We start from the raw sequence: 26,940 nt of genomic DNA, 5'->3' as shown, positions 1-26,940 counted from the left end.
TCTGGCGTAGGCGACCGACTATACCGACGCCACAAAAAAACTAATACTGGCGTAAACGGTATATACCAATCCGAAAAAAGGGCCAAAAAATGGGTTCCATTTTGTGAATTTTCTCCTGAACAACATGGAAGGTTTGGGCAAGTCATAAATTCGATTTAAACCTATATTTGACTGGCTGATTATGTCCCTGTAATCGGCCATCCCATGGCCTCCTTGATGTATGGAGAGCATCCTCTTGTAATCGGGTCTATGTTTAGGTTTTGGGGTAAAAAAAGTCGAGTTGTGTCTTAATAAAATATATTTTTAAATATAACATAAAAAACAACATTACAATACTAGTAAATGTGTTAATTCCGCACATCGATATTTTCGAACAAGAAGGCAATGATGCATTGTCAGAACGTTACCAATACTGCTTACTGAGGCAAGCTTGGTACAATAAACTGTACGTATTAAACATGAAACCTTATACATTATTTTAATGTACTCCTTACCCTAATAAAGTGTCGAAAAATAAGTCATAGCGACTTTAAAAGGCTGCATAATGATCACATTTCATATAAAAGCACAATTTTGTACTAAGTAATTTAGTTGCCGTTAAAAAAATAAAAAGGGCTCGCTTTCGCAAGCAGTCCCTCACACATTAAAACGGATTCGGAATCCAGCAATTATAAATAACAAATAGGTACAATAATAAATAAAATTATATCACTTTGACATCATGTGTACGAAAATACAATAATTCACTAATATAGTTTACACGCCAGCGACTTATTTTTTAATAAGAGATCTCACTTTACTGACACATCGGTCCATGAAATTTCGTTTTCGTTTCGAATCACTTGAACCGCTCTGTATCGAAACTTTATCGACGTCCAGGTTATTTACACTTAAATTAACGTCTTCAGTCTGTTCGTCGAAATCTTTATCTAAATCGTCACAACTTTTCGTGTTTTGGGACGGAGTGGGTTCGCTTATAGTTGCGTCTGAAGCTGCACAAGTCGGTTCCGAGTCCAGAAGGCCATCGAGACTGCGAGACCTATTCGGGGTGGGGGGCTTCCCGGCCCCCAGGAGGCCCGACGGGCTGTTGGAACCGCGCCGGTTGTAGGGGTACTGCGGGGGCAAGCCCCGCGGGTATCGACTCGTGTTCATAATCCAGTTCCGCGACGGACTAGCGGTCTTATAAAACCTGCAAGAAAGAACTGAAATATTTACGTTAGTCGGGGAGCGGTTAATAGAAAAAGGGAAAGTTACATCAGCGGCTCAAATATGCACAAAAATAATGAAAGTCGTAAGCAGCAAGGGGGTCGTGCAGTCACCCTGGGACTCACCTTGGCAGCGGAGTTGGGGGGCCCGAGGCAAGGGGACCATCTAGTCAATCCCTAGAGAGTCCCGTGTTGCCGTTCACGTCCTTGTCGGAGCCTTTGCCACTGCCGGAGTCGTTACTGTGCATTCGCTGGTAACTGGGCGGCTGTCGGGCCAGGACCGGGTTCGCGGGGGTTCCCGGCGTGTTGTCGCCCTTACCAAACTTCACGCCTTCGGTGCAACGTGTGCTCAGTTCGCCTCGCATGAACCTGGAGTTCCACACAAATTTCATAATAATTATTACGTAATTTCTCGGGTTTATTTAAAAGAACTTATTCCCGATGAAACATACAGAAAATTCAGTTTAATTCAAAAGTATATCTGGAAAAAATTTGCTTATGCCATTTTAGAACAGGCGATAGTTCAATATTGTAAACGTAATTTTGCTCGAAACATTATTTAAGAACTTGTAAACAAAAAATTTCGGTTAATTGTTTTTGAGACATAGTAAAAAATACTTTTAGGAAGGGCACCTGACTATGAATTAATTTTATAGAAAAATTAAGTGTTCAAATATTGTAAAAATTGTGTCAAAAATGTCCACCATTTTTAAAGTAAACAAAAGAAAATTTAATATTGCTTAATATTTAATATTTAGAATTGATCACTTAATTTTTTTTAATTATAAAAGATTAAAACAGGAAACTCTTACATTAAGATGATGATGTCTTTTTTTCTATATTTTTTATTACAGCGATTATCGTAATGAGAGTAAATAACTTAAAAAGATAACTAAACACTTTTTAAATGAATATACGTACACATAACACTGTGTAACTGCGAAAAGTTTCATGATCGTAAATGTTTCATCAGTTTTACAATTTTTTTCTCATAAATTACCTTTCTAATTTGTCCACGCAAGCGTCCTGATAGTCATGAATCCACCGAACTCCGTTAAAGTGACACACTTGCCTCATATCTTCGGGTAATTCGTCCGCTTCCGGCCATTGAAAATTATCAATGATAGGAATAATGTTACACTGAGCTTGCAAAGCTGCCACAATCTCCTAAAATAAAAAAAATATATTTAATAAATACGATATGACACGCGAAAGTGATGTTGAAAAAAAATTATGTAAAATGTTTTTTTCTTTCTTTAAGTGTGTCCTCAGTGATATTTTTTTAAATTTTATAATAACTCTGTAAAGTTGTAAGTTTTTTTTATGAAATGTGGTTTATAAATTAATTGATTTTTATCCCCTGAAGTGTCCAAGTACCAAATTACATAATATAATACGTTTAATTAATTTTTATTTCTTCAAGACCAGACTGATTAAAAATGCCATAAAAATGTAAAAATAAAAAATAAATATATTTGTATTTTTTTATTTTCTTTTCACTTTCAGATGCAATAACACCACGATCGCACTTTTTTAATGTTATAGTATTTATTACGTTTATACTATAGTTTTTCTATTTTTTTATTCTTACAAATTTTTACATAATAAATGTATTCAGCTTACTCTATGCACCCAGTCTTTCCGTTCAGTGTCCCCTCGGCACCTCTCGAGCGCATTCGGCGTGAGCACCAGCAAGAAATGCTTGGCTTTTTGAATACTTTGCAGCAGATTATTATCGAATTTCCCTGCTTCCAGCCGCTCGACATCGATAAAAACACTGAATCCCCTTAATTGTAAATGTACTTTTAATAAACTAGCTAATTGAGATCCGTTCGACCTTCGATAACTGACAAACACGTCCAACGACTTGTCCAGATTATCCTCATTCAAATTCGCAAGCCCATTTTCCAGCTGCCTGATCCCTTCCATGATCCGAAACCGGTGAATCGAATTCGTGATTGTGCACTCATTCAGCAACTGATCCTCGGAAATATTCCTCAGCGCTTCTTTGGTCTCAACTCCCGCATTCAGCAAACTATACGTGTAAATACTAAACTCCGGACCCAGCGTTTGCAAAAACGTGTTAATATTGGCCGTGTCCCTCGACGTATAATCAGCCATTTTCTTCAACTTTTGCAACTCGCGGGTAAACCGCTTTCGCTTGATTCCGTTCGTCAGCCCGATATCCTCTCGTAAATTCTCCTCCGTTAGTTGGAGCAAAAGATCGCCATCGACCCGACTTTCAACAAAACTGGGGGCGTATTGTGCGAACCCGATCTGTTTGACCCACTCTTCCACGTCCTCAGCCGACCACAGGGGCACTTGTTGGCTCAGCTTGTGGGGCACTTCCTCGCCGATCAGCCTCAGGGCTTGAGCTGCGTATTTCGACGCCACGGCGTTCGGACAACTTGCCACTTTTTTGAGCGATTCAATCGCGCCAATTTCGGCAAAAATATTCGTGTTCCCCTGCTGTGCTTTGATCCCCGCTTCCATGCAAAAGTGGAAGGCGGCCAAATTGCGCGCCTCCTCCCGCTTGGAGCTCAAGACCGGCACCAGGTGCTTGAGCCACGTCTTGCTCTGGCCGTGTGCGTGCGCCAGGTTCGACCTGGCGAACTCGGAGGGGTTGTGCGACGTGACGAAGGGCTCGACGAGCCCCAAGGTGCCCGACTGGAGCACTTGGGCCTCGATTTCCGCGTTCGCCACCAGGACAGTGATCGCCAAACAGGCGTAGTATTTGATGTTGTCGTCGTGGTGGAAGGCCAGCGGGAACAGCCACATCGGCACCTTGCGATTGATCATCGCTTCCTGGTTCTCCGCCCCTCCGTATAAACTCAAGTTGGCCAAAGCCCCAGCGCAGTGCCGCAAAGTCTCCACGTCGCTCTTCCGGCATTCGAAGAGGAGGGCGTCCAGGCCGCCCAGCCTGACCACGTCGCTGCAGGTTTCCTCGCTGTGCTTGAACAGGTGCTCCAGGATGCCCGTGCCGACGCGGGAGTGGTCCACGGAGTTGGAGTTTTTCGTGCAAGCGCAGGCGATGTTGACCACTTTGTCGAGGCCGTGTTCGACGACGTGGGCCCTGTTTTCGGTGGTTAGGCATTGTTCTAGGAGGCGGGCGCTCGCGAATTGGAGTTTCTTGTCGGTTTTGGTGCAGTTTGTCATGAGGAGGTCCAGGCCGCCGCAGTTGCGGAGCGCGTTACAGAGGGAATAGCCCAGTTCGTGGCCGTGGGTCGGCACGGCCCAGGCTTTCTGCATCACGTCGTTGATTTTCTCGAGGATTAGGGGGGCGTTTTTCGCTTGGTCGGTCTTCTGGAGGCATTTAATTGACTGATCGAGGTACGAGGAGTACTTGTGGATGGCGCGCTCCACTTCTTGTGGGTTGGACGTAGTGGAGAGCTGCTCGAGGTCCTCGCAGGTCATGTTGAGGATCTCTTCTTCTTTGTTGCCGTTCAGTAAACTGATCTGGTGGCGGAAACAAAACCAATATTTTTAAACTTTCCGACACGATGTTTCTTACAAAAAAATTAAAATGCAAATAAAAAAGCTGAGTTTGGGCTGAAATTTGTCCGAGATGTCATAGAAAATCTGATTTCAACCACCGGTAACCCTTATTTTAATTAGATTTTTCATGTTGTAGCAACAATTCTGAAGAGTTGATTTTTAACACTCGTAAAGTAACTAAAATTTAACCAATAATTTTGCAGTTTGGCTCACTTTTGTAGCAAACCAGAGCCTATCTATCAGTAGTAGCAGATTTTCAATAAAGATTTTCGTTTTTGAGGAAAAAATCCTTTAAAGTCTCTCCGTACGATTTTGTACAAGAAATTATACAGCACAATTCAGTCAAGAATTACCTAAAAAGAATTATACTTTGTCCTTTTTTGGATAAAAACTCAAGTTTTTGCAAGAGATTAAATAGTCACGAAATTTTCCGCGTTACATTTGAAAAGGTTTTCGCCCGAAAACGCAATTACTTCGTAAAATTTTTTCCGTCAATGAATTGACTATTTTAAGAAATTTCCTCAAAAAATTAAAAAAAAACTTAAAAACTCGAAATAACTGCTATTAGGAGGAGAAAATACTGATAAAAAATAGTCATTTAACTCATTTATTTCATTTGTAAAGACAGAATGTTTAAAAACACAAAAATTAAAAAAATAAAAAGTGCTGAAACTATAAAATGTGAAAAATCCTATTTACCAATTTTTGACCAGTATTTGTTAACTTTAAGGGCCGGTTTATTTCAAAATCATAGTTACATCGTCTGAAAAGGCAAGTTTGTGAAATAAATCATAATAAAATATAATAATAAAAATAAAAACAAAACCGTTTATTTTTTTTGTACATATTTATTGTAAGAAATTGTAGAGAAATCCCGAAAATTTCACACTCATACTACTCACAGAGAAGAATATAAATCACTTAATAGATTGCCCATTTTACAAAATATGAATAAGTTGTAAAAAAAATTAGATCAATAAATTTTATGCTCGTTACACCAGCAGCATACGCATATACAACAGATTTTTTTTGTGACATCTCACATGCAAATTAATAATACGTTTTCAATTACCGTAATAACTATTGAAAAAAAATTAAAATAAATCAGCTTTTTTTTCCAATATATCAATTCCAAAAAGGATCACAGTTAAAATAAAACGCTTCGAACTTTATGACTTTTTTCCTACTATCTCAAATTAAAAAAAACATTAACTAACATTAGGTTTTACTGCTTTAGCTTTCTGTAAAGCATTCTGGTATGTAATTCGTACATATTGCGTCTTTATAAATCTTTAAAAAATAAGTATAATATAACTTTACATTTATCTTTAATTTCCTACCTGTCGCAACGTCGTGGCTGCCGAAGTGCTAATTCCTTTGGTGGTGGTCGTGTAGGAGTGACTAGATGAGGTGTGTTTTTCGGAATTGTAAACACCACTAGAGGTGACCGTTTGTCGTTGTTGTTCACTTTCCCTTGCTGTTTGCTCCGTATAGAATTTATCAGTTTTGACTTTCATATTAGTCTGTGCCATATTTTTCGACTCTTGTTGGCTAAGATCTCCAGCTTTCAGTGACCGTGTCTCCTATCAAAAACCAAAAGTCAGCATAATATACTAAATATAAATCTTTTATCTTTAGTGTAGTAACAAATTATTTTAAAGCCTTGAGCATATATAATCAGTTACCAAAAAACGTCATCTTTCCTGCAAAACAACTTGCAGTAACACAAACCGCCACAAAACTGAACCGGATGAAGGTTAAGTCTCGTGAATACTATAAAACCATTAGCGTGAGCACGTAAATAACTTCAAGGAAAGCTAAATCGTGGAAATATTTTACGTTTTTCGCGATGACAAGTTTCAGTGGTGGTGGTCCAAGCGGCGTATCACTTTGCCCAATGCTTCTGAAAGCGCCTTTTCGGACCGGCCACGGTGCCGACATTTCCGCACTACACACGAAAATTGGGCGAAAAATGCGAAACGTGGGTGTTGTTACATGTTTGCTTGCCCAACACAGATATAGACCTGACTGACAAAACTCTTCAACTGTGCAAAAATAAGGAATGAGCTTGGATAATTGCCATGTTTATTTTATGACCCGGAATTTCGAGAAACAATGATTTGGGCGCCGGATTGATAAGAAACGCACACGTGTGATTCACACACAATTTGCCAAATAAACCCTCTGTGAATCACACAATTTATGAATAATTACGGCGGTTTTCCAGAAACTAAAACTCGCATGTTTGCGGTTTGTTGTGATTTTTTTCGCGGCCAAGTTTTGGTGTAGTACGGCGTCACGAGTGCGCTATAAATATTAATGTATGGCGTAATAAGACTCAAAATCGATGGCTCGCAGTGGCGGCTCGGGGTCAAAAGTAGGTTAAAAATAATTCAAATCCGAGTAAAAAAGCAAAAATTCAATTAAAACACCGATAAATTACCGAATTATTATGGCGAAGTTACCCTTATTTTGAGCTAAAAAATCGGAAAATAGTTTCTAATGCATAGGTATAGCAAAAAAATTGTTTAATGTAAGGTAATTTATCAAAAAAGCGGTCAAACTGCATATGCAATTAGTTAAAAATCATTATTTTTCAATTAGTTTTAGTCAATGAGGATTGAAAATGAAATTACAATTATATTTTTCGAGCATTTTAGCACGTTTTTCAATCAAATAAGTTCCCATATTCCGCATAAATTCGCTAGAAAATATTAAAAAATCAGAAAGAAAGCGCTGGAAATTGCCTTTTTACTTAGATTTGTCTTGTCTTTGAGAAAGAAACTCAAAAATAACAGATGGAAAGGCCTAAACCCAAGTTTAGAGCAACAACACCGGAAAGTCACTGAATTACGTCGCAAATTAACCCATTTTGAACTAAAACATTTTCCGAAAATTCACTCTAGTATATCGAAAAATCTCATTTACGGTCGAAAATGAAGTTATTTTTATCTGCTTCGCTAAGATCTCGTATTATGGGATAATTTCCATAAAAAAACGAAAAATTACGTTGGCAATTATTTTACAATAAACCGAAAAGTTACCAGTAATTAAAAATGATTACTTTTTTCGAGTATTTTAGTACGTTTTTGAGTCAAAAACTCAAGTATTTTGCATAAATTCAATGGAAGAAGTTAAAATTCATGAAGAAAAAATTGAAAATTGCATTATTTTACCTAGATTTCTCTTATCTTTGAGTAAGAAATTCAAAAATAATCAACCCAAAGGCCTAAACCCAAGTTTAGAGCAACAACATCGGAAATTCACCGAATTACGTCGAAAATTAACCCATTTTGAGCTAAAATATTTTCCGAAAATTCACTTTAGTATGTCGAAAAATTTCATTTAATGTCAAAAATGATGTTATTTTTAATGCTTCGCTAAGATCTCGTCTTATGAGATGATTTCCATAAAAAACGAAAAATTACGTTGGCTATTATTTTACAATAGACCCAAAAGTTGCCAGTAATTAAAAATGATTACCTTTTCGAGCTTTTTTGCACGTTTTTGAGTCAAAAACTCACGTATTTCGCATAAATTCAATTGAAGAAGCTAAAAAATCAGAAAGGAAGGATTGAATTATTTATGCCTTAGATTTATCTGAAACTCAAAAATAACCAAACTAGGTCGAAACTGACGAATGATTTTGGTTCGGTGTAATTAGACGCACCTTAATCTTACCGGCAAGTCTTACGACGGTGAGCGTTTGCGGGCTTTTGTTGAAAATGTGTGAATTTTTGAGCAGAAAAGTGGCCGCTAGACGGCTCATGACGCGAGACTGAGGTCACGTCGGGCGTCCCGACGGCGCAGTGTTCCAATCGATGCAACAAACCTCTTGAGGCGAATTTGGTTGGATCGCGATAACACCAATAATAACGTTTGTTTCACGCGATTTATTCGATCCGAAAAAATCCAGGCATATTGCGCGCTTGATTAGAACGTGACAAAATGATGTATGGTGTCCATTATGGTAGCGCGCGGTAATTATTTTTATCTGTCTCGTTTATTTACATTTATAATGTGGCACACCTGAGAAGGAGTGTTGTCTCAAATGACCCAAATAGCGATTACAAGGGTCTCAACATGTCAAGGTTTCGCACGCTATATACCTACCTTAGCTTTCATTTGGCTCTTCTCCGCCGAGATACCGTCGATTTCCAGACGGGCCCTCGAAGACGCCGCTGCGCTGTTCTCCTCGTAGGACACGTCCCCGGCTTGGATCTTCTTCATTTCGGCACATTTTGCACTCTCCTTCTCGGCGCTTATCCCGTCTTTCACAACCTACAACAACGTGAATGTCACAGCAGAAAAACAAACTAATTATATCAGCTGTGACCAATTGCGAAACGCTAATTACGGCGCAATGGATCAGAAATCGGCCAAATGCAAACGCAAATGGACATTTTTCATAATGAATGTGATTCCCCGAAGCAGCCCGTGCCACAATTCCCAATACCTTATCGAATTATCGCACTTGGAGCCTCTAATTACCGAATTCAAAGTTATCTATTTATCCTTATCGCCGGTATTTCCAATTCTAAGAGCGCGTGTTATCAATCCTCAGAACTAACAACTAAATATTTGGAGGAATATCTTTGTGTTTATTTAAAAAAAAAACTAGTATAAATGGAAAAAGCACGTTTATTTTGTAACTTGTGACCTATTTAAAAACTACTTTAAAGTACTTGATATTTAACATAAAAATCAAAGAAAAAAAACAGAAATAATATCTGACAATTAATTGTTTGGGCAAAAAAAAGAAAAAACTTTTTAGTTATTTGTAACAACTCCTTTAGTTTTGAATTCCCGTTGGCATTTTTTTAACGAATCTGTCAGAATTCTGGCGTTTTATTGTTCCAAATATGTTCTATTTTATTTTTTTAAACTTTCAATGATCACTGGGTAAGACCTCTGAGATAACTTTGTGCCAAAAAGATCATGATATTTAAATCACGGCTATTTGCTGGCCGAGATATAAAGAAATTAATGACAGAATTACCGAATACTATTATTTGAAAAGTTCTACTGTGTAACACAAAGCATAATTTTTTTTAATAAAAATTCGTTCGAGATTTTATGTTTCAGTCGGTAGTTACGAACGTTTTTGCAAAATATATTTGATGGAGTTTATCACTAAATGGCCCAGGGCGACAAAAAAGCCAAATGGTACACAATACAAAAAAATGTCTTTGAAAAAAGTCAAAGATAACGTAATATTAAAGAAAAAAGAGTAAAAAAGACCATGTGATTTTTTTATAAATATCTTAAAAAATGAAGAAGGCACTTAAAAATTAGTGCACGTTTGGAGACATTACAAAAACTTTTTCAGGGCTTTTAGATTAATTTTCGTAACCATTTTGCATTTTTTAGAACTTGTGCTAGAACTGGGTTTGCTATTTCAGTCATAAACTGATTAAAAAAAGTTAAGGTTATTACGAAATTTTTGAGAAAATCAACTGATAAGAAGAATAAGTTAAAAGCAGATATGTACATACTAACTGATTTGCTTTTATCAAATTCCAATGCTCAAAAATTTATAGAATTTGTTTGATGTTAAAATTATTAGAGCCCTTTAGCTGTTGTTAAAACACCCATATCCATAACATTTGTCGAGCAGTATATCAGTTTATTTTGAGGTGTCATAAAAGGGGTAGTACCATTTAAAATTTTGAAAGGAAATTTACGAAAAAAAATTTCCCTTTCAAAAAATTTGGACCTTTTCGAAGTTTGTAAATTTTTCCTTAATTTCTGAATATTTTTTTGAAGAAATGTCATAGACAGGGCCGTCAAATTTAAGTAGAACCTAAATACACCACATGCAAACATTTGTTCCCTGGGTACTTTTAAGACAGTCTTTGTGAAAAATCTCTTGCTTATTTTTTAATAGTCGTTTTCGAAAATTTTAGAATCTCCAAAGCACACATCAAATTACGATTCATCACTAAATAAGACGTTTTTCCAGTCAGTGTATGTCCACTGCCTCTAACTTTTGACCCAAAGAATTTTAAGCAGAAGTGAGTAATGTCTTTTTTTATTTTGGAAAGTAACATTTTGTTATTCATTTATTTTTACTAAGTATGGTAGCAGCCTTTGCGTCCCAACTCGTGATCTTCCAGGATTTTTTTCTAACAACTAATCTTGCTCTTCAGTGTGCACTGAAGAATTGTCCAATTTTTTGGGAACTTCTAGAGCGAGTACTCCAAAGAAATTATTTTGCCTTTGTTGTAAATTCCACTCATTTAGTTATTTTAATCATTAAAAACGCAGTTTTCCATCAAATTGAAGATTAAACACAAAAACTTTGGTTTTTAATTTCTTAGCCCCCACACATCCAGTTGCCAAGCTCATGTGAGTAAATTTATCATTTATATTTTTTTCTGATAAGTGATTGAAAATTAGACAAAAAACACTTTACGAGTATTTAGAGAATTGTATAAGTTAGCTTGAATCCAAACAAATTAGGAATAAACTGTTGATAAAAATAAAAATAAAAAATAAGACGAGATTCCTAACACTTGTTAGGGCTCGTAGAAAAATTTTCTTCGTCTAAAATTAGTTTCGCGAGTCGGGGAAAATCCCGCCGTTGCAAAACACAAATTCGAAGCGCACCTTTGTCTTTTTGAAGTTGTTCATGGTCTTCTGCTCGAACTTGACGGTGTCGACCGTCCTCGTGGGCGAGCCCACCTCCGAGGGCACCGGCGTGTCGTCGGGGAAGGTGACCAAGGGCTGCGCCATCTCGGCCATGTCGTCGTCGTCGTCGGCGAGGTTCTCCAGCGAGCTCCGCAACTTGTTCAGATTCGATATGCTGCTCTTCATGTCGTTCAGATTGTTCTTCATTTCGATGAGATCAGATTTCATGTTAGATGCCTTCAGGTCGGAGGAGGTCACATGGACTCGTTGCGAAGAGGTAACGCGTGTCGTTGTCGTACTGCTTTGCGTATTCGTCTGCAACTGATTTTAAAAGGTCGCCCGATGAGACATGATAGTATTTTCAGTAATGTGATTCGAAGCGTTATTAATAGAGACGTTGGAAACAATCCAGTCGTTACGTCGAAATCGGCCGCAAGATTCGCGTGATAAATATTTGGGAACGGTTCTCGATAATCTACAGTTAAATCGTTGAGTAAATAAATAAGACACTACTTGTGATTACAATAAAGATCCGCCGATAAACACGATGGTTCAAGGCGAGGGACTTTAAACTGCGCCTGAACGGGAAAAATAAAGGAAGCTGTACCTGCGAGGATGTGGTCACTGCGGACCTCGGCTTCGGGATCGTCAGGTTCATCATCGTGGGATGATGATCGTTTCCGTTGGCATTGTCGACGGACAAATCGGTCGCCATCTGCAACCAAAACAAATTCCAATAACCCCTGGAGGTAAACAAGCATTGGCTCCGGACCGGATTTCCGGCCAAGAAGACGTGCTCGTATCACTTATTCATGATTTTGGCGCGAAACAAACGCTCTGATGCACTACTATCTCGCGTTATGATTATTACAAGAATGTCCGCGACCTCTCGCCGATATAACAAACTATTATTAGTAAAGTGATGTCACTGGAACAATTCATGAGTTACGTATGAATGAAAACGTAATACTCGGCGTATGACATGATGTCACATTGTTTCCTGCAAGTTCCATCATGTACGCGCTATTTGAGCGTGGGAGGCTTCTTCAACGTCCTTCACCAAATCAAACAAGTTCTAAATTAATGTTCTAGAAAACCAGGTAGCGTTTCAATTATTGTTGCGTAAATTGATAACGCGAGGGCTCATCTGTTCGGTTTTGATAGTCATACCTGTTCCCGCTCTTTGAAAAATTTAATCCGTTCTTGGATGCCGATCGGCCGCGCGTGGTAGAAGCTGTGCGTGATTCCCCGATTGGCTGAGTACATTTTGAGCAAAATTCGAACACTTTCATTCACATGGCGACGCGTCTGCTCCCTCGCAGGTAAGGAATAGCACTGGCGTTATCTTTACCTGCTCGGGGAAATTGTGAGCACTGCCCGAGATTACCGATCGTCTTGGCTTATCAGCGAGATTATTTGCGAAAAATTTTTACCTTGTCGCTATTTCCACATGTACCACATTGTTATTGTTAAATCGATCAAGCCATGACTGAGTGAAAATCCGACAGTCATGTGTTTATACAAGGCCGGGCCGATCGCGAGCACCCACGGTGGACGACGATGAATGGGAGAGAATTTAGAATTGGATTATCCTGCTGATTAGAAAAGCGCTTCAGCAGGATTGTGTTTGACGCTTTCGCGCCGGCGTAACCCAACTATGCCAAGAATTTAGGTACCTGAGGTCCGTAATTACATAAGTCACCTAAACATGCATAAGCCTCGTATTTTTAGATCCTGTTATCAATGGAGTCTGACTCATGGTGGTGAATCACCGGATTCCACGGATTTTTCAGAGCTTTGGGTCACCAGCTGATTGACCTGACGGTTACCGGCACAACAATTAACCGCTTTTTGCATCACAAAAACGAGATGACTAATTTTAACGAACGATTTCGACCAAACCTGTTCCAAACACTGGCCGTTAAGCACTTTGCAAATTCAACGGCACACAGGTTACGATGTTTCGAGATGAAATGTTGACTCAACTAATCAAATTGTAAAATTTTAACGATACTACCCGAGGATTGAGAGAGGAATCTTGAACTTCGGGTCATTTTTTAGAAAAAAAAAAAATAATACACAGTTCCTATTATAGATTACACGTGATTGTGATCAGTTGATCACTGATAGTAAAAAAATCATAATTAGTGAATGCTCTGTGGAAAATCAAAACTAATTTTTCGTAGTTTTACACAAAATCTGCCTAAATAATCAAAAAAATTCAACACTTAGTTGCGTTATCTTAAATAAAAATAAAGCATTTTATTGAAAAAATACAGTCGAATTGTGATAACTCGAATAGCAAAATAGTTCAAGTCATTAGAATAGTTAACAAAACAAGTTTTTAGCGAATAACTCCGAATGTGTTAGGATTTACGTTAGGGTTGTAATAAAAAAATTCGTTTTCTAATTCCGTATCAAATGATGTAAACACAAACAGGGATTCCCATTTGAAAAAGCTCAAAGGTTTAAAAAGTTTAGAAATAAGTTGTAGTAATTCAGATCAATCAAACTTTTATTTTTATTTTTTTAACAGTAATTCCTTAACCGATTTGAAAAAAAATAGATACATGTAAGAAGCTCAAGGGGTCACAAAAAATAACAGTATGCCATCAAAAAAATTATTGTTACAAACATTGGGACAAAAAAATAAAAATATCTTCCTGAAATGCGTCGTAAATCCAAATTTAATAATAACTGAGCTACAGAAGATGGAACCTGTGCTGGATCACCCTGTATTATGTATATTTATGCTCGAAAAAATCAAGTATTCGACCGTATTCGGTAACTTTTTGGGTTATCTTAGACCGTTTTTGACCAAATTTTTCTATTTTTTTGGGAAATTTTAGAAAATAATTGAATTATCATTAGATCAAACTGTGCATACACGCCCGAAAAACGCAAAAAGAACAACTTTTCCGACTCAATTCCACGGTTTTTGACGAACTTACAATAAAACACAAAAGCAACAAAATTATTTTATTTTCGACCCGATGTGGAGGATTTTCACCTCGATTTAGCAAAATTTCGCCACAAAAAGTAATGTTTAAACGCTTGAAACATACAAAAAATTTCTTCCATTTTTTATATTTTTTCATTTATTTACTGACAAAGCTCGAAAAACGTAAAAGATGTAATGTTTGTGTAAATTTTTTGGCCAAACCAAAGCAAAATCATGCATTATTTGATTTTTTTTGCCTCCTCTGTGAGGAAACTGTATCAATGGAACGATTTGCATAAAAAACAATAAATAATTCATTCCCGGCTAAACGTGGGTGAAATTTGGATTTTAGCTGTGTTTGATATACCTGTTAACATTTTTCAGTTGCTAAAAATTCGGGTGATTCAAAATTCCGATAATGAAATAAATAAATATCAGCACCTAGTATCAGCTCGGCATTTGTAGGTGTTGGTTTTTCTGAATTGAATGCAATTGACCTTAATCAAATCTTGTGTTATCAATTGATTTTAATTGATTTAGTGGATCGGAATTTACAGCTATCGGATGAAAAATGATCTCTTATTGTTGTGCTACCATGAATCGTTAACTTTGTGACCCGTTTTTCTATTGAAAAAAATCTAACTTGGTTCCATAACGTTTTCCTTAGATTTGAAGTGGGCGAACGCGACGGCAATTACAAACTCGATTTTATTACGTTATTGTTGCTTCGTCCTTGTTTAGTTCATTTACATGTAATTATACGGTACGGTTCAACGGTTAAAAACAAACGAAAAACCCAGTTGAGGAGTTACACATCGCTCCTTAAGTCAATTAAACCTGGAATGTAAAACAGCTGATATTCAAATCCAAAAATAGCCGCGAAGATACGCAGAAAACAAGGTAAATTTCCTTCTGGAACTTTGACCTCGCCATCTGCACGGCCATCTCCAATTACCAACATGAGGTTCTGCAATTTCACCCCGTGCAAATTAAGCTGTTTTTAAGCAGATTCAGGCGATTTGCGCTATCGTCTCGGAGGCACAAGCCACAACAAACGCATTTTTACGCGCCTTCCGCGCTCCTTTACTCCCGAAATTCCGGATATTTTTAATCCGGGTAACGTAAACATTTGCGGCGATAGGCTATCTAAACAAATTCCGCACGAAAATTTCACGGGTCACTCATACATCTAGCATAACTGCATTGATAAACTTATCAGAAAATTGGCATGGTAACCCGCACAGCGCGCCAAAATTTTTTCAAATTACCTTTCGGTTCAGGAAGACCCGACGCATGTTCATATTTGGCTGGGCAGGCATTGTAATTTTATTCACAACCATGCTTGACACAATATCACCACACCGGCCTATTTGACACAAAAACACATAGCAGAAGTTGCTGAAATTTCAGTGACTTCACAAGCGACTCGAACGCGCAACCGTTGCTTACTAAAGTCACTCAAGTCAATTCTGCTCACTATTTAAATCCCCCTCTGCTCACGTTTATAATAGTGAAGTTCTGCGAAACGAGATGTTGGAAGACACTGAACTGGAGTCACAAAACCGATTTTTCAGTTTTCAGGACGAAAAAACGGTTTGCAATTTCAGGAATGCCACAAAAGTGAGACAATCCCCTGATCGTTATCGCAAAATTAGTAGTCAATTAAATAGTGACATTTATACACCTGTTATTCACTTAATAACACCTAATTAATAAGGATAATAGCCTTGCTAAATTTATAATTCCCGCATCTGGACGGGAGACCTTCGAGCGTGAAAATTTACGCAAAAATAACTTATTTATTTACCGTGATCTCACAGAATTTTGAAAAGGTGGTTACGTTTCATAACGCGGTTATTATTACCTGCTTGTTTTTAGCGCGATAAATTACTGACATATTTGACAAATATTGGCGTACATAAATCAATTAACAAGTAATAGCTTCATCGTAAAGAGTATCGCCAATAAGCTGCAATTTCCGCCTGATAAGGCAAGGCCCCCCTCGTTCACATTGTGATTTTTTCACTAGTTCCGACTTTTGGCCCAGTTTTTGAGTAAATAAACGCGAAAATGTCAGCCTGGTGACGCACTATTCAATCTGTGTCTGCTACCATTTATCAACGGAAAATTATGAGACGTCACGAAAGTAGACAGTTAGAATAATTTGAATCATATTCATGAGGTTTTAAAATACCAAACTCCGGTAAACAAATTTGTAAAAAACAGCACATAGTTACAGGTTCGGTATTTGTTGACGGAATCCGGTATTTGATAACACTAAATCATCAAAGGCGGGCCCAACAATTGCATCAATTTGGTAGTGGTTATCTATTCTCTAACCGCGAAGTGAGGAAGGAAGAAATTCTTGACTTTGTTTAGATGACGAATGGGAAGTAATTAATCCAAACAATCGCTGATAAGAGTTGGGAAATTGTGCCAAGATCAAGTTTACGAAATATGTGATAGCAGGAAAATAATAACCATTTCCGAATTTTAATTTTTCATAATCAAAACTGTAATTATAATTTTGATGTTCTGGGAACTTCACATTTATTGGAACGTTTTTATTTTTAAAGACCTATAAATACAGAACTGAAAACCTCAATCTTTGTGCCTTATCTCCAGAATTTTGCATCTCTTGTTAATAAAGACCGATGACTAAATTCCCTGATAATGCGGTTTTTAATAAAACGGTTTCTTGAACCAATGTGGGTACACTCTTTACTTTTGATAACCCATGATTCGTTGGCAATAAAAACCTACCATTCATTCTCCGAAACCCCACATGACACATCTCGGTTATTGATTTAGTAAATCGCGTAAAGTGACATAACTTAGTCTCCTCTCGTGATTCATATTATTTAAGAAAAGATTATGCATGTTTACAGGAAATACAAATTAAAGTCGTGGGTGAATAATCCTTTCACAAATTCGTAAAAAATCTGATAAACAAATAAGTGTAAGGTAAAATGATACTCGAATTGCGTTCTATTTTCGCCGACCTAAGAAACACTTGTCAGCTTTTTCTCGAGTAACTGATAATTCATCTTATTCCTGGTTTCCAATGAGGAGAAAAACTAAATTTAAATGATCGTAACCGAGCACAGACCCGACGGCGGCTTGTCGTGTGTCGACAAAAGTTAATCGGAAATTGGTCGCTTGCCAGCCGTTCCAAAAAGTCACACCAAAATAAATACTTTATTTGTAAACAGTAGTAACCAGAAGAGAAAAAATATCGGGAATGGAAGAGCTGCAGTAATTCTTTTATATTTAATAAAAATTGAGAAATAGTGCATTTTTAGTGTTTCCGGGGAAGCACCGCGTTTGGTCGGTCAATTTCCCCGAAGTTTCCGCTCCTGCAACGTTGCGTAGATAATTGATGCAGGAATTTATGGTTTACGGAAATGTTATAACACTACCCCCCTTTGCGTTTGTTTTTGTGGTTACAAGAAAACAGCTCCAAACCCAAATTTTAAGCACCGGAAGCTCCTATAAAAGAAATGATGACGTTTCCTGTGTTTTAATTCATAATTACCAAAATCTAATGCTTTTAGGGCTCCAGCTCAAGCAAGTGATTTGCTTTTAATTAACGAATTTGCATATTTGAAAAGCTATGGTTTTAAATACCAAATTTGGCGCTGGAACGTGCACTGATAAGTCGCTAAAAACACGATTACTGTGTTAGTTTTTGGTTCATCGTTCATTCTTCTGTGACAATAGCGAAATTATATTTACATTATTATGTTGTACAAGGCTTCGTGAGTCATCTAAATAATTGGGATTTAATAAATTCATTGTGCGAACACGTACGTTTCTTGCAAATGCCATTCAAAAGTGTGGCGTTTAGTCGCGCTATTTCTTTGTTGGTTGGAAAAATCGGGGCCGTTTCCAGTATTTTACAAAACCCACACGTCGACATGTTGCAAGAGAAGGTGCAACGTTTCCGCTGCCCACATCACGAAATTACGGTCCAATATAATGAAATAAGTGGCTCCAGGATTCTTATAATACTCCACCAAGTTCTTTCATAATATTTTAATGATTATTGCAACGTATAAATCGGACGTAATGTCATATTCAAGGTTGCTTTTGTCCATCCTCCGGACGTAGGAGGACGAAGAATGAGACTCGTTTATCTTTTCTGCATAAACGGATTTGGCATATCGGTACTCAAAACAAGTTTTCAACTTATATAGAGATAAGGAAATTATTTGCTTGTTGGTGTAGGCAGGACCTGTAGAAGGTGATATATTTTTATTTTTTATGCCGCTAATAGCCAGGTTCTTGAAAACTTGCTCAACCGTTTTAACGATTTTAAGCCCAGCTATAAGTAGGACACGCGGCTTTTCTCAGTTTTAATTTGCGCGATTTGCCAATCGCAAGTGCCAGTTGCGCGAAAATGAAAGCCAAATTATTGACCATTTAGACTACACTTCGGCGGTTTTACTCAAATCACTTTGTCATTGCGAAAAATTGAAAATACTACCCATTTTTTTGAAATAATTTATAATAATTTTTGGACTAAAAACGTGTTTAAATCCTCAGAACTTTTTTTGCCAATTTTCTGTGATTTATTGGCATAATTGAGTTTTTGCTAAACAAACGCTAAGAAAAGGTAAATTTTTTGTCATTTTCGACCAAATTTGGTAATATTTCGTTCTAGTTTAATATAAACAGGAAGAAAAATTTGATTTTTCGTCTAAACGTTTACATTCTTAGAATTTGAAAAAATTATGTCATTTTTGAAAATATTCTGTGATTTATTGGCTTACCTTTTAAGACATTTTGGGCAACAATTGAGTTTTTGCGAAATAAACAGTTGGAAAAGGTACATTTTTGGCCATTTTTAACAAAATTTGGTAATTTTTTTTAGAAAAATTTGCGTAGTAACTGAATTTTTGCTGAATAAACGCTTAGAGAAGGTAAGTTTTTGGTCATTTTCGACCAAATTTGGTCAATTTTTTTCGTTCTAGTTTAATAAAAACAGTAGGAAATAACTTGATTTTTGCCTAAAAATGTGTTTAAATCCTCAGAACTTGCAAAAATAATGTCATTTTTAACATGATTCTGTGGTTTATTGGGTTATTTTTAAGAAATTGTGCACTAATTGAGTTTTTGTTTAATAAACGCTAAGAAAAGGTAAATTTTTTGTCATTTTCGACCAAATTTGGTAATTTTTTCGTTCTAGTTTAATATAAACAGGAAGAAAAATTTGATTTTTCGTCTAAACGTGTTTACATTCTTAGAATTTGAAAAAATTATGTCATTTTTGACAATATTCTGTGATTTATTGGCTTACCTTTTAAGACATTTTGGGCAACAATTGAGTTTTTACGAAATAAACAGTTAGAAAAGGTACATTTTTGGTCATTTTTGACAAAATTTGGTAATTTTTTTTTTAGAAAAATTTGCGTAGTAACTGAATTTTTGCTGAATAAACGCTTAGAGAAGGTAAATTTTTGGTCATTTTCAACTAAATTTGGTCAATTTTTTTCGTTCTAGTTTAATAAAAACAGTAAGAAATACTTGATTTTTGTCTAAAATGTGTTTGGATCCTCAGAACTTGCAAAAATAATGTCATTTTTACCATAATTCTGTGGTTTATTGGGTTATTTTTAAGAAATTGTGCAACAATTGAGTTTTTGTTTAATAAACGCTTAGAAAAGGTTCAGTGTTCAGTGTTGCCAATTTAATTTAAAAATCGTAGGCTAATTTGATCAGAAATGTAACTAAATGTGTGACACTAAAATATGTTAAATAATTATTGTCATGTGTATTCAGCGTCAAATAAACTAGAAAACAAAAGTTTTGGCAAAACTTACAATTTGTGAATTTTCAAAATTGACGTTGTACAATGTTATTTTTAGAAACGTAAGTTATTTTGCGTGTTTTAACGCGTCAGCATTGACGAGACAGATTAGAGTGCAAAATACTATACAAATTTGCCAAATGTGGAAATTTTTAATTATTCGCAATTTTGTCAATTTTTTCTCTCCCAGAAGATTCTGTCTCTGTAAGATAAATGTCGCCAACTTAATGTCACTTTGAGAATGAAAAAAATGACTGAAAGCATGGTGTGTTTAACGACAGAATCGTTTCAAACTAAAGTATAGAGCAGCGGACAAAAAGATCTACTAAAAGGATAAATGAGTAAATGATTAATCACTGAAAGGGAAAATACCCATTGGGAGCCTATATTTGTGTAAAAACAACAACAAATACCGAATTAACAAAACGGATGTTTAATCAACCGCTTGAAAATCCAATGATGGAGCAAACTGTTTGATAAAAATTGGAGTTGTCTCCTGGTGTTCTAGTGAGTCAGGTCACGTAGTGAAACGGATTTGCCTCATTTTCGTAGTTCTGCTCAATGTCGCAAGTGAAAATCCTTTTCTGAGCCATGCAGATGTGAATCAGGTTTATTTCTTGTCGACTAGACATGAACAGACGCCACGCTTAGTGACTCCATGGGATTTATTTACTCCAGCCCGCAAAAAAAGAACTCCGGTTCATACGCGACTAGCGTAAACAGAAAATGAGAAAAAACGCACAACTGCAACTGGCTCATTTCGCTCGTAATTTTCATAAAGTGACGTAACATTTAATTAATAAACAATCATTGGTTTATTTCAGGTGAACGGACCTGTAGTCCAAAAGGCAAAAAGCTGCCGCATTTGCAATAATTGCCTGACCTAGTTCCGGTTTTATTTTTTGTTGTTGTAACTATTGGGCAACTCTTTCATTCATTATTTTAGTTGGGGAGCTATTTTTAGGTTTTGTTGATGCAAGGATTTGGTCAAGATGAGGAATTCCTCAAGTTCCGGCCTCAACATCGGCCACTCCTTCCTGCGGGAGCGCCGACCTGGAAGTCGGACGCTTCTGCTCAATGACTCACTCTTTTACTCGAATTTTCGAGCTCTTAAAATTCCGCACCAATCGCGGTCACCACCCCGAGATTTTGAAAAAAAAAGTCTAAAATTAAATGTGTTCTGGTTAAAAATAATAAAAACAACGTAATAACACTATTAACAAGCCGATTTTTCTAGTTATTTTCAGTCAGTCCTTTCAGTATTCTAAATTTTTCGAAACTATTAAATTTAACTGAAAAATGAAAAATAATTCTCTGCGCAAATACGAATAAATATTTGTACGCAGGATGTCGAAATCTTTTTTAATTTTTTTTTAATCGTTATGTCCGGGTCACTTATTTCTCAAATGAGCACAAAGATCGTGAATTTCTTCACATTTTTTTCACAATGGCCTCATTAGAGAAAGCTGCAAGGAATAAATATCCACGATCAGAACCATTATTTGTTTTATTAGATATCAGTATCATTACAATAGTCATTCGTGAAATTTATGCGGTGAAAGTAGGTATCATAACACAGTTAAAAAGACCAATCTTTATACAAACTATTATTTTCAAAGCAGCCAAAGTGAACTCTTCTCAAATTGTCCTCGGAATTGTCATTAAAAGTTTTATCGCGATCCTTCCAAGTTATTTTAAAACAAATTTGCATTTCAATAAATCTCTTGTCAAAACAACCAAAATTTATGATTTTCTCTTATTCACAATTGGAAAGGAAAAAGAAAAAAATGGATTAGACTGGACGTTTTAAAATTAGCAAGAATAAACAGATGGGTTGTTTTCGCCTTTATGCTAGTATTAAAGCCCACAAGTGAAGACATAAAAATTAAATTATTTTGTGTTCATTCTAATAAAATTCTAATCGGTGGAAAAACCCAAAAATTGGCATTTCATTGCGTCCACTTTATTAATGAAGTTGATAACCAAAATTTATTGTTTCCTAATACAATCGTTAAAAAATAAAAAAATTCGAGTCAATCAGTAAAAATTATATCAACTGGCATGTGCAATAGGTGTTAAAACAGTTTTGGTGAATGTTACCAAGCATGAGACAGAAATCCTGCTATAAATTCAGTTAATCGCACGGTACATTTGGCACCATAATTTAATCAGTTGGACACAAAACACACACAAACGTGTATATTTTACACGAATGCAGAAATGTGGCGAATCGATAGAAGGAAAACTTTACGCAAATGGCGACCAAATCGCCGAGTTGTAGAGGCGGAAAATTTTAATTACATCCGTTTCGTATTCGGAAAGAAGTAGTTCCACTGCAATAGACCTGCTGCATGCATCAATTAAAAAAATACACTCTCCCTTATAAGGCAAAGTGATTCATTGATTGGCTGTTTTAACAAAAAAGCCGCGTTGATGAGTGTCACGTACATGCATTGCTCACATAAACAAATAAATTGGAAAGTGTGGGGATTTTCGGGTCCCCATCAAGTGTGGTCGTTTTTGCAACCTTTCCACTTCCCATCAGATTTAAATAATTCCTTATTCGGCCGGAAAAAGGCCAATGACTGGATGCTCCACGTGCGATTTGTGTTTCAAAGAAGATTGCCGCACTCACATTGCATAATAATTGTTGTAATGATGATAATGACAACAACGACTTGCTTGTCGCAGCAAACTTCATAATCTTTCGAAACTGCATCTCTTACAAATGTTAATTCGTAAACCAGACGTTTGTTTATAAAATAATTAATGGCATGGTGAAACTGTTTGTTTTAAAATTAACATTGTGGCATTTGAATTAAGGTTAATTGGAGCAGTTGGGAAAAAAAATTGCAGTTTGTGTGATTTTCAACTGCATTTTTTAATGGGATTTCCCGCTTGTTGTAACACTTTCGGAGCCCATGCAGGGTGAAAGTTTCCGTTAATGTTGAAAAAAAATTGCCCCGGGTGAGGATCGAACTCACGACCTTAAGATTATGAGACTTACGCGCTGCCTACTGCGCTACCGAGGCAGTTAATACACATACTTTATGTCCACATGTTGAGCATAAATTGCAGTTTTCAAAACTCAGCAAATTAACTGTTTAATAAAATAAATGCCGTAGAAACCTACATTTAGTTTCTCTTACCTTAAGTTTCAAATCGGGATTCTTTTGTTTCCGCTTGTGTCTTTCGGGGACAATTTTCCCGTCCATTCTTTTTACTTATGGTAATGGTTTAGTAGCAGATGTGCACTGTTAGGTGTGTTATTATGTAATTGGCCGTCCACTTGATTAGTTTTTTCCTCCACACCGAAACTTATAAATAACCCAAGTAGAAAAGGCAAATAATCCAAGCAAGGCCAAGAAAAATAATGTTAGAGCTATGGAAGAATGGGAAAAATGAGACGAGAGTGTGTTAGATTTTTTATTATCATAAATTATTCTTTAGTTATGGATTTTGATGGTGCTTTTAGGTCATTTTGTTTACAATTTTAGTAGCGAGGAGCACACGTTCTCAATAACACGAAAACTATTCAGTTTCGAGATGAGGCGACATCTGGTGCGGCCGCAAAAGAACAACTTAAAAATACTTTCACATGAACATCCGTAAAATGACGTTATTTTCGCCAATAAAACGATAAAACTAAAATAAAAAGCTTTGAAGATTTGCCAAGCATTTTTTCATTCTCTACAGGAGCTTTCTCAATCAGCAGGCTTGGGGCCTTTGAGCCGGAACTTTGGAAATTTATTACATAGACAATTTATTCTTATTTACTGTTTACGATAAACTACCTATGCTTCCTCATTTGTGTCACACTTGCTTATAAACATTTAAATTTATCTTGTAGTCCCCCACTGATGCAACTGCAAGCGACTATTTAGGGTATTTTAAAGATATTGGTCTCTTGTTTATGTATTTATTTGTTAAGCAAATAGATAAACTGAAAAAATACTAATAAATAATAAATACCTACAATCTGCCCATCTAAAGCTAATATTACTTAATACTTGATGTAAGTATTTATTTCTCTATGCACGTGAATTTTTTTCAGAATGTTTCTACAAAAAATCATAAATACAAATCAACGGAATAATTATAATAAATTAGCTCTTCTCTTTCGAAATATATTTTTACATAGTACCTATTTAATAAAATAAATATGCAACCAACTTTTCCACAGTATTCCACACTCAGAGTTCAACTTTTTTGCATCATAATTCAATGAACCAAATAATATTAATAATATAAATAAATTAAAAGTTGTCTTTATAATGTAAATAAAAAACCAAAATGTTTAATTCCTTTAAACATTTCTAGTGGTTTGAGTTTTTTATGTTATTGGTGTTATGTTTTTATTTCAATAAAACTTGTTATTTTAGCTTGACTGACTAGGCCATCAAAACACTATTTCAATTAATATACAACTTCTGTTTTTTTTGTAGAAAAAAACACATATTTTAAAAATGTGTCATTCCAACTACATGCCAATATTTTTATTACCGTGTTACATTATGCATGTTTATTTTGTTGGGCTTCAAAAGTTGATGTTTTGTTTAAAACTGTTTACATTGGCTTGGCCCAACGGTAGTTGAATTAAAAAAAAAAAAGGATTTTGGTTTCAAGTATTGGAAAAAAGTGTGTCAATAACTGGTTAAACATTATAATGAGACCCAGCATCACTAAGAAATAAAGAATGTTGTTTATCAAACAATCGATTGTTTCAATTTTTTGTCTTCAAAATTATTCCGAATGATGATCGCATCAAAATCCGTCTCGTCGTAACTGATTCATTGTGATTTATAGCACACATACGGAAAAAACGTTCAATTCGATTCGTGACCAGTGACCCTATTAAATTTTGCCGAATTTTAATAAGCCATGTCACGACTGATTTGTCTATGAACTCCTACACTGGCTCGTTCTAATAATCGCACTTGCCAACGAAAACCTGCAAAATGTTTAAACAAATAGCTCTGGCCAATGACCATTTATTCCACCACTCAAGTGGCGCTTAATTCCTATCCAAAAATAGATCTTTATGAAGCACGTATTTTTACCACCCAGCTGTTTAATTTAAACTATATCTTGAGCCACAACAAAATTTTGGAGCCATGTCAAATACGTAACCACCAGACGAAGACGATTTTGTAATTGCAGAAGGTGCGGTTTTGTAATTCTTATATAAAATCACGGATTTTGAAATTGATGATATCGGGACTGTCAAAAATGACCATGAACGCGATTGTGGTGAAGGGAAAAGTAAAAATAAATTGTAATCGCATCATACGTGAGCACTGAGCTAAAAAACAGTTTCTTGATAGTTTAATCATTTTCATGTTCTGGAATCGTCAAGATTGATTCGAGCCATTGTTTGTCAATGAACAACGCTAGGTAAATGAAACCCGTGTTTTGCGTGCGTCTAATGCATGATACATCACCCAAAATAACCAGAAAACGTACGTTTGTGATAAGTTTATGTAATAAGTGAGCCTTAAACTATTTTCACTTAGTTTCTATTGTGTGTAAACTGTAAACGCCTTAAATTTTCGTGCACTTACCGAAAATTTTGCCTTTTTGTATTTAGGGGCGAAACATTGTTGTACATTTCCCATCATCTATCGAATGCATCACAAAAACACAAACCAAACAAATTATTACAAATCGGCAAGAATCATCATTTTCGACCGTTCGAATTGTTAAGAAGCGCGCGCCTGTTTATTTTTTACGAAGCCGATCAAATTAACATACGCGGGGCCCATGCGCGCCTCTTATTTTAATAAAATACTCACAACCGGTTGGAGGCGCAAGATTATTTAATAGAAACTACTTTCATGGCATTTTCTCCGGTAAGTAACAGTCTTACTTTAGACTAGACGGAAGAAAGTTAAAGTTCTTACCTCCGAAGCAACCCCTTGAATTTGCAAATTTTCGGCCCCACTTGGGGCTCTCAAAACTGGCGAATTTTTGACCCAAGTTGAAACTGGCGAACATTTTTACCGCTTCTTGTAAATAAAGTATTAACATAGAACTTATTAATTCCGCAAACAGGCAGCAAATTCGTAAGACCTACAAATAAAATGATTAAAAATTTTGACGTTTGCCAAAAATGGCACCTTATTCCCAGTTTCCAGGAGTCTTGATTTTAACAGGAATAGGTTGGAAAAAAAGAAATTCCTTCTATCTGGGTTGATACGGTTGTTTTTACTTATAATTATGATAAAACTAACTGATAAAACTCAAATAACAACAACCACCAATATTCCAAATTTGTTTCATTAATTAGAATTGTTAAAAACGCAAAAAACCAAAATGGCAGTCATTTTTTCAAACGTCAACATTTTTAACTTGGTTTTCGTGGTTTTTTATTGCAGTGGGGGCGCCGGATGACTTGCTTTTCACTGGTAATTATTATTTTATCAGATATTTGTATTAAATGGTCACTAAACTATTTTTTTTGGGAAAACCCTCACATACTTTTTAGGGATGCAAGTGACGTAGGTTGGCAGCGCTCCCGCCAGTACGAATTTGTTTCTCGTAAGTTGTGACAGATTTTAGCCCCAAATATTGAATAATCACAGAAAAACCGTGTCTTTGTGTTAGTGCGTACTGATAATTGTGTTTATTGTGACCATTTGAGTGTATTTAGTGTTTCCCCAGCGTTGGTTCGTCAACTTGAAGGTGAGTGAAGCCCGCCATTTTATTTGGGGTTAGGGGTTTCACACAAATTGTTTTTTTTATATAAACTTGGGAATAACCATCCACAAAATGTGTATTATATGAGATTCATCCTAGTTCAGATAATTTTTAATGTCATGCACCCAGTTAAGGGGTGTGTTGGCCATGGGGCTTGTGTGTAA

The 26,940-nt window shown here is 36.2% G+C and overlaps 1 protein-coding gene, 1 long non-coding RNA gene and 1 other non-coding gene across 11 annotated transcripts; 1 reads left to right on the top strand and 2 right to left on the bottom strand.

Annotated features, from left to right (window-relative positions):
* Positions 1-280: 280 nt before the first annotated feature.
* Sarm (Sterile alpha and Armadillo motif) lies at positions 281-26,072 on the bottom strand. 9 transcript variants are annotated; one of them, XM_064355192.1, is made up of 9 exons: positions 25,981-26,072; positions 11,938-12,045; positions 11,310-11,651; positions 8,814-8,981; positions 6,041-6,283; positions 2,829-4,661; positions 2,206-2,372; positions 1,332-1,574; positions 281-1,202 (listed from the first exon to the last, which is right to left on the bottom strand). In XM_064355192.1, the coding sequence occupies exons 2-8, from the start codon at positions 12,043-12,045 to the stop codon at positions 1,376-1,378; spliced, it is 3,060 nt and encodes a 1,019-aa protein (XP_064211262.1). In that variant the 5' UTR covers positions 25,981-26,072; the 3' UTR covers positions 281-1,202; positions 1,332-1,375. The 9 variants fall into 9 exon arrangements, with proteins under 9 accessions (XP_064211262.1, XP_008198214.1, XP_008198213.1 ...); XM_008199992.3 differs by lacking the exon at positions 25,981-26,072 and adding an exon at positions 25,642-25,797; XM_008199991.3 differs by lacking the exon at positions 25,981-26,072 and adding an exon at positions 23,230-23,607.
* LOC135265510 (uncharacterized) lies at positions 19,876-21,300 on the top strand. Its single transcript, XR_010333242.1, has 4 exons — positions 19,876-20,587; positions 20,633-20,846; positions 20,905-20,990; positions 21,045-21,300. It is a non-coding gene; the product is annotated as an uncharacterized LOC135265510 (long non-coding RNA).
* TRNAM-CAU (transfer RNA methionine (anticodon CAU)) lies at positions 23,040-23,112 on the bottom strand. The gene has a single exon. It is a non-coding gene; the product is annotated as a tRNA-Met (tRNA).
* Positions 26,073-26,940: the final 868 nt, after the last annotated feature.

Source organism: Tribolium castaneum, chromosome 2, assembly GCF_031307605.1.
Source record: "Tribolium castaneum strain GA2 chromosome 2, icTriCast1.1, whole genome shotgun sequence".
Lineage (NCBI taxonomy): Eukaryota > Metazoa > Arthropoda > Insecta > Coleoptera > Tenebrionidae > Tribolium > Tribolium castaneum.
The sequence above is the reverse complement of the archived record's forward strand: the minus strand, read 5'-3'. Positions and strand labels throughout refer to the sequence as shown.

Coding starts and splice junctions, on each gene's coding strand:
- Sarm (XM_015983593.2), bottom strand. CDS start 12,596: ATGTACTCAGCCAATCGGGGAATCACGCACAGCTTCTACCACGCGCGG. Junction 11,652..11,937: donor CAGTGACCACATCCTCGCAG/GTACAGCTTCCT, acceptor TTTTAAAATCAG/TTGCAGACGAATACGCAAAG. Junction 6,284..8,813: donor AGAGCCAAATGAAAGCTAAG/GTAGGTATATAG, acceptor GGTTTTTGATAG/GAGACACGGTCACTGAAAGC.